Source organism: Panthera onca, chromosome D2, assembly GCF_046562875.1.
Source record: "Panthera onca isolate mPanOnc1 chromosome D2, mPanOnc1 haplotype 2, whole genome shotgun sequence".
Classification (NCBI taxonomy): domain Eukaryota; kingdom Metazoa; phylum Chordata; class Mammalia; order Carnivora; family Felidae; genus Panthera; species Panthera onca.
Window position 1 is genome coordinate 20613367 of NC_138349.1, and position 7636 is coordinate 20621002.

Genomic DNA, 7636 nt, shown 5'->3' on the forward strand with positions numbered 1-7636 from the left:
ATATGCGCTGTGATCTCTGTGGTGGATCCTGTTATTGTACTCAGGGATTTCAGAACCTTCCTTTCTGTTCCTCGAAGACCTATTGAAAGCGGCCATGTGGGAGGAGGAGGCATCTCTGGGCTCTTGCGGCTGGATTGAGGGGACTGTTCACCTGTTTCTCCTCCCCCTCCAGGGTGGGGCTGTCATCCCAGGAGTGGTCATGTGCACGTTCATCATGGGCTGCTTCTCATTTCTGGATTTGGTGTCTTTTAGAGCCAGGGTATTATGAAGATGGGGCTTTTGGAATTCGCATTGAAAATGTTGTCCTGGTGGTCCCTGTGAAGACCAAGGTAGGTAGTTATGTATTTATTTATTGTAAAATTTTCATTATTTCCTAATGAGGGAAGATAAAGATGTTTGTTTTTGGAGCCAAGAGTGTGCCATTTTGGAGCTGAAATGGAGCTTCCTTCCCATAGTGGAGAGTTTCCTAGAAATCACTCTCCTCTGCAAAGCCAAAAAGAAAATTCTTCATGAACTGGGACCCAGAACTGGAATGCATGGAGCCCCAGGCAGGCCCCTGCTGGATGTGATTTGGGTCTGAGTTTGCTAGAGGCAGCTTCTTGTCATGATGCTTCCTCTACAGGGGCAGGGGGTGGGGGAGGTGCTTGTTTAAAGGCCCCTCCCAGACCCCAGACCCAGAGCTGGGGCTGGGAAACTATATTTTCAACAAATTACCTAGATGATTTTTATTGGGTAAACCTGAGGAGCCATGAGTTATACTGTGGGTCAGGCCCCACAGGCTGGCGAGAAGATAGGTCCGGTGCCCTGCAGAGGACAGGGGCTCCTCCTTCTCCCCATCACTGTTACAAGAGGATGCAGGGCGTCAGGTGCTAGGCTTTACCTAGAAGACCTGCTTACTCCTCTTCTGTGAGTGACTGGAAATCAAACAGTTGGAGAGAAGTGGCTTCTTAAGCCTGCAGGGATCTGCATGTTGAAGTCACTGTCTGTGAGAGTGACCTCTCTTCTCACTCCCAGAGGCCTTGCCAGGATCAGAGACCCAGCATGCCCTCAGGTGCCATGGCCATCCCATACTATGTAGGATGGACAAACCTGTTATGTGTCACCTGATGAGACTAGCAGGTCAGGACAGGCCACGCGGTTAACTGTTAAATAAAAGTGGTGTCGGGCACTTATATGCCGTAGAGTCTTGAGAACCAAAACCAGTGATGCCCCTCATCCAGACACCGCCATGTTGTTTCCTTACTTCTTCTCCATTACCGTGGATATTAGCCTGTGGACCTGCTGCTGAGAGCCCCTCGGCTTCTGATGGCTGCTGTTTGCACAGCGGAGCAGCTTTTGGACAGTCCCGTCAGCTGGGTTCATCGTGCCTCCTGGGCCGATTGAAAAAGCTCTGACCCCTTCTTGGTTCCCAGTCACACCTGGCCCTGAGGGGTGGTCCTGGCTGGTGGGAATGACCTCATGGTGGTTCATTGTGAGAGGGAGAAGTAAAAGCTTCTGTTTTCTTCTTTTTCCAACAGTACAACTTCAATAACCGGGGAAGCCTGACCTTTGAACCTTTAACTTTGGTTCCGATACAGACCAAAATGATAGATGTGGATTCTCTTACAGACAAAGAGGTAATGAGGGTGGCTTGGAGGTGACAGAGTGGAAGTGGGGGTGGGGAGCTACCTTATGCTCTCTAGTCTGTTCTCACTTTTTAATTTAGAGGTCTGTGCCACCTGGGTCTGAAGATTCTAAGTCTCCTGTGGTCTGTAGGTGCTTTTCCTGTATTTGTTGGCTCTCCAGGTAGGGGTCCTCCCTGCACTATTGTGGGGCTGTAAGGTTTCGTGAGTGGGAATAATTTGCCATTGCTTTCCATGAGGGCAGGAGCCATATCTGCGCTGAGGCGTGTTTAGCAAACCATGGGCCATGTGTCTCCCCTATGAGAAGCCAGATGGGTGGAAGGGCCTGTTGGCCATTGCGCATACCAGATTGTTTTCTAATGTTGAATGAAACATTAAGGGCATGAAAAGCAAAATCTATTATCATATGCCCAGTTTCCACACAGAAAGGAGAGAGGTGGTAGCTACTAGTCTGGTCACTCTGGGCTGTGAAACTCTTCACAAAGCTAGGAGCACAATAGTGCTCACCTATCAAGCTCAGAAGGAAACAGGTCTTGAAACCCCTTCAAGTCCTCTGGTGGGTCCCCAGGCCCACACGGCCAGGTGAGGTGACAGGCACCAGGACCTGGAGTAAGCCTTGAGGGATCAGGCCAGGTGATCAACATCAGAGCAGAGAGGGGTCAGAGACAGGGCAGGAATGGTCAACACTGGACAGACAAAACTGCTCCCAAGCCAGGAAGACAGAAGTCAGAAGGACACAAGTTCCAGAGCAGGGTAGGTGGTCAGAAGTCCCTGCAAAGGCAGATGATTGATGGGAGCCAAAGTCAGGACAGGTGTGGTAGGTTCTATAGGAATATGTTTTTATCACTCAAAGCAGCCACTGACCCCACTCCAGGGACCTTGAAGTGCCTCTTTAGGCATCCTCAGTGGCGCACACCTAGGCCTCATGCTCGGCCCTGGAGAAAAGTGCCTCAGGCTTAAGGAGGCCCCTTCTATTGGACTGTGGGATGGAATTCCTGCAGCTAGAAGTCTCTTCTGCCTCATCCAGCTCACAGATGGGTGACAGAAAATGTCATCTACCCCCTGCTTAGTGTGGACACTGTGCTTAACTGTCAGTGCCCTTGACCCGCCAGACATTCCCACTCGCAGCACCTAAACGAGTCCTACTGATGTGGTTGTAGAGGGTGCTGGACAGGACACAGCCTGTTAACAGTGATGTCAGCTGTGTCTATGGCGGGAAGAGTCCCTCCAGCATTGCAGGGGTCTTTTCCAGCCTCTGTAGGGGATGGCTAACGTGAAAGGGGACAAGAACACTAGGTGGGCATGGAAGCCACCCTGCTTAAATCCTTTGTGACCATAGGAGCCACTGTCTCTTACCGTGGCCTTGGGTACCGCTTCCAGGGTCTTAGCGAGGGACTGTTCAGTAATAAGTCACTTTACTCTCTTGGAAGACCAAGGCCGTGGCTTCCTACCCTGTACCCAGGGTTTGCAATCCTTGCCGTCTAGATAAAATGAACTAATCAGGAGGCATTTCTCCCAATGACATTCTGCTTTATCCAGGGAAATAGTGCATGAGGAAGGTTGAGTGAGACCATTCTTCTTTGAGGGAGAAAGAGTTTTGTTAACCTCACAGTCCACCCCATGACATTGGACGTAGACCAGTGGGTTTTTTTTTTTTAATGTTTATTTATTTATTAGAGTGCATGCGCGTGTGCACATGAGCGGGGCAGGGGCAGAAAGAGAGGGAGAGAGAGAATGCCAAGCAGGCTTCACGCTGTCAGCTCAGAGCCTGATCTGGTGCTTGATCTCACAAACCGTGAGATCCTGACCTGAGCCGAAATCAAGAGTCGGACATATAACCGACTGAGCCACTCAGGCGCCCCCAGTGGCTCTGTCTTAATCTGTGGTTCATTACCATACCTTGCATAGCCAATTCACTGAACTGTTCCTTCTGTCAATTTTTATAGGGCAGATAATATCTTCTTACCCTTAGATCATAAGCAAGTTTCTACAGATAACAGTAGATGTACTTAACATACCAGGCAGAGTACATTTATTATCTCTTTCGGCCAAAGAATGTCTTTCCATATACCACTTAATGAATCTGGGGCTTCGTTCTGTCTGAAGCCACAGTAGTACCCACAACCAGATTCTATCCATTTGGCTTTTAAAATACTTGGTCACGCCCTTTCCTGTCTCCCAAACAGACTGTCTTAACAATTACTTTAGGGGCTTTTTGGGTTCAGTCTTGCATTCCCATCACTTGTCACCAGATGGCAGCTGAGGACTTTGCTTGTGAACGTGGGCAGCGGCAGGTTTTCAGGGCCTTAGGGAAGTTGGTCAGGCCTCACGGAGGCTCTGTGTACAAACTGAAAGGGTTTTGGGAGTTTCCTCCTGGCCCCGGGGTTGGCCGCTTTGGACTGCGGGCTGTCTTGTAGCCCTGCCCGGCCTCACTGCTGACCCATAGCAGTTGGCTGGCTGTTGACACCTCCCCCGCTCCCCAGCTCCAGCAGGAGCTAGTGAGTTCTTATCGGTGGGGAGTGGAGCGCTGGCGGGGTCAAAGCCAGGTGGCGATACCACTGCATCTGTGTGCCCATCTCGACCCTGAGCTGGTGTTTGGTACCTGGTGCAGACTGTAGTCCCTGAGGCCTGTGCTTCTGTAACACCACTGCCTCCCCGGGTGGTGTTTGGCTCGTTACAACAACTGCGTGGTGGTGGTGGTAGTCTCTCCAGCCTTGCTGCGGCTGAGCGTCTGGTCAGACCCACTTCCTGGACAGTGGAGAGAATGGGTGGCTGTCCTCTGGGTAGAACTTGCTTCCCTCCAGCCTTCGCACCGCCCTGCCCCAGAGGGGAGACTTCACCCTTGTGTGGCTGCAGAACTTTGGCCCTCAGGTCTTGTGGATCAGACCTCCTTCCTCCTTCCCTCTTTTAAAAAATCTCCTGAGGCGGTGGCCACATTCAGTTGAGTGTTTGAAAGTTGAGCTCCCCACCCCACCCTGTGGCACCACAGTCCTTGGCCACCCAAGGTTTTGGGTTCATCTAGACAGCCACGCTCACAAGACCCACGTGGGCTCAGCTGATTCTAGTTTATTCAGCTTTGTCAGTGGATTTAGGACAGGAAAGCCCGTGTGTCGGTGGGACACCTTCACGTGTGTCTCTTAGCAGGAATCTTAGCAGCCGTCTAGGGTAAGCACCCTTCTCCTCCGCTGCCACCCAGAGATGGCCCAGGTGTACGGGAATGAGGCCACATGGGTGAGTGAAGGACCCACCAGACCCCCCTGCCCATCCCTCTTATGATGTCCTGCGCGTATGGCTTCCAGGGGTCCTGTTGAGAGGATACCTGGTTACAGGTTACTCTACACTCAGGGAAGCCAAGGCCGTGATTTGCTCTCAGGTGTTTACCGCTCCTTCGGTCATTGTCCACCTGCTGTATGTAGACTGTTCTAGGAGCATTTTACCACAAGCGATGTGGCCTTGTCCTGTCGGTTTCCAGGGAAATAGAGCACAAAGAAGTCACTTGTCCCTGAAAGGGGTGGGGGGGAGTTTTGTGCATCTCTGCTCTCAACTTGTGATCTCCGCACTTGGGCCATGCCTCTCCGTTTGCCCGTTTAGCCTCTGGGAGAGGTGTGATGGTGAATACCACATTCTTCTTTCTCCCCTCTTGCAGTGCGACTGGCTCAACAACTACCACCTGACCTGCAGGGATGTGATCGGGAAGGAATTGCAGAAACAGGACCGCCAGGAAGCCCTCGAGTGGCTCATCAGAGAGACGCAACCCATCTCCAAACAGCGTTAATGCCTCCCTGGTTTTTGTTTTTGTAAAATGCTCTGAGGAAGGGAAGAAACCTGGCGGATCCCTGCCATCTGTCCCCTTCCCTCTCCTTCCTTAGTTCCCCTTTTTACTTTGAGATTCTAAGAAGAACTGAAAATCTTCTGATCCTCTTTGATATTTTCTTGCAAACACTCAATCTTTTATGATTTTTTAAATTGTTGAGAACGAGCCGAGAATAAAATTGCTGCACCAGAAGGAGGATCCCCACAAAGCCAAACGCCGATGCGGGGAGATGCCCTGATCAGCCGCAGTGAGTTGTCTGGCCAGTGATGGTGAAGCACTGAGCGCTTGCTCTGGGGTGGCCAAGTTTCAGGTGCTAGTACATTATTCATGATCACCTTGATTCATGAGACTGTATTTATGATCAGTGAATAAAATGTCAAAATGTGCTTTGTCTCGGCTGGCTCTTTCCTCACAGCACTGTCCACGCTGCGTGTTAGGCGAGCTCATCTCCAGGGCTCCTGGCCTTTGGGGCAGGCGTTTTCCAGATAGACGGTCCCCTTTGAGGAGTGATCCCTGGCCTCCGCACATATTGTCTGACTTAATTGTAAGCCTCTCTTGCTTTTCTCTAGGAAATACAGTGTTTTGGTGAGTATACTGTCGAAAGTGAGTCTTCCATGGTCTACCCTGTAGCATACGTTGTGTGGTGTCTCCCCCATAGCGCCTCAGTCCTCATGTCTCGTCACAGTGTTCTGTGGCAAGTGCCTGCAACTCCCTGTCCTTGGGCTTTCTCTCTCTCTCTTTTTTCAAAAAAATTTTTATTTATTTTTGAGAGAGAGGGAGAGACAGAGTGCAAGCAGAGGAGGGACAGAGAGAGAGGGAAACACAGCATCTGAAGCAGGCTCCAGGCTCCGAGCTGTCAGCACAGAGCCCCACATGGGGCTCGAACCCACGAACCGTGAAATCACGACCTGAGCTGAAGTCTGATGCTCAACCGACAGAGCCACCCTGGTGCCCCAGTGGGGCTTTCTCCTCCGTGGGGCAAGCTTCCCAAAGTCTGCAGAGCTAATACCCCCAGGGCCTCAGACCATCGTGGTTGGGCATGGGAGGACAGACCTCTTCAACCCTTGGCTGGGATGTCTGGGGTGTCGTCTATACTGTCTTATGGGGTTGCTCAGCGGGATGAAGCCCTACTTCCCACCATGGTAACTTGTTCTAGGACCCTTTATTTTCTTCCTTTCCTTTTGTTTGATTTTCCCTTTCTCCCACCAGCATTTCCTGGGGCCATCCCCCAATAAACCATTGACATGCATGTCCTTGTCTTAGGGCCTGCTGTTTGAAGGAACAACCTAAGACATAGGCTGGAGATACAGCTACTAATCTGCTCTATATTTCCTCCAACTTCTTTCTTTGTGCTCAGTACTCAGTAACATGTAGGATGAATATATGTGTATGTAAGAATATGTATGCAGAAACTAACATAACTGCGTGTCAATTATACTTCATTTAAAAACAAGTGAAAAAAAGAGATAACCGTTTCCAGTCTGAATTTAACACTGAACATTAGAAATGGAAACCTTTTGGGGCGCCTGGGTGGCTCAGTCGGTTAAGCCGCCGACTTCGGCTCAGGTCATGATCTCGTGGTCCATGAGTTCAATGCCCGCGTCGGGCTCTGTGCTGACAGCTCAGAGCCTGGAGCCTGTTTCAGATTCTGTGTCTCCCTCTCTCTGACCCTCCCCCGTTCATGCTCTGTCTCTCTCTGTCTCAAAAATAAATAAACGTTAAAAAAAAAAAATTAAAAAAAAAAAAAAAAAGAATGGAAACCTTTTGAATTGACAGTGTTGTGTACATACAACCTAAATGTAGTTTTTAATCTGTTAGAAAATTGAAGTTGTGTTTGTTTTGATGGATTAATTAGTAACTTCCAAAAGTACGTCTTCCTCTTCTCTACTATCAAGATGAGATTATCAATTCGAAACTCGAATTTAAGTTCTCTGAAACTGAGGAAAGTTTTTTTAATATGTGAATATTTTCTGCTTATGAATTTATGATTTTAATATCTGAGAAATGTTATAATTAACCTCCTTCATCATAAAAAAGAAAATGTATATGCACGCATATGCACACATACACACATCATGCACAAACATTGGGTCATTCTATACCTATTATACAATTTGCTTTTTTAACTTGGGAGTATATCCAAATTGTTTTTCCATATTAGTGCACATACATCTGATTAGTTTTGATTATGTCATTGTAT

At 49.2% G+C, this 7636-nt stretch overlaps 1 protein-coding gene across 5 annotated transcripts in view; it reads left to right on the forward strand.

The window, feature by feature from the left end:
- XPNPEP1 (X-prolyl aminopeptidase 1) overlaps positions 1 to 5822 on the forward strand; it is a 58679-nt gene extending 52857 nt beyond the window's left edge. For all 5 annotated transcript variants that reach the window (XM_060641546.3, XM_060641549.3, XM_060641547.3 and 2 more), the window contains 3 exons: positions 253 to 329; positions 1518 to 1616; positions 5269 to 5822. In XM_060641546.3, the coding sequence (XP_060497529.3) occupies positions 253 to 329; positions 1518 to 1616; positions 5269 to 5397 (305 nt within the window). In that variant the 3' untranslated portion in view covers positions 5398 to 5822. The remainder of the gene's footprint in view (positions 1 to 252; positions 330 to 1517; positions 1617 to 5268) is intronic.
- The last annotated feature ends 1814 nt before the right edge of the window (positions 5823 to 7636 follow it).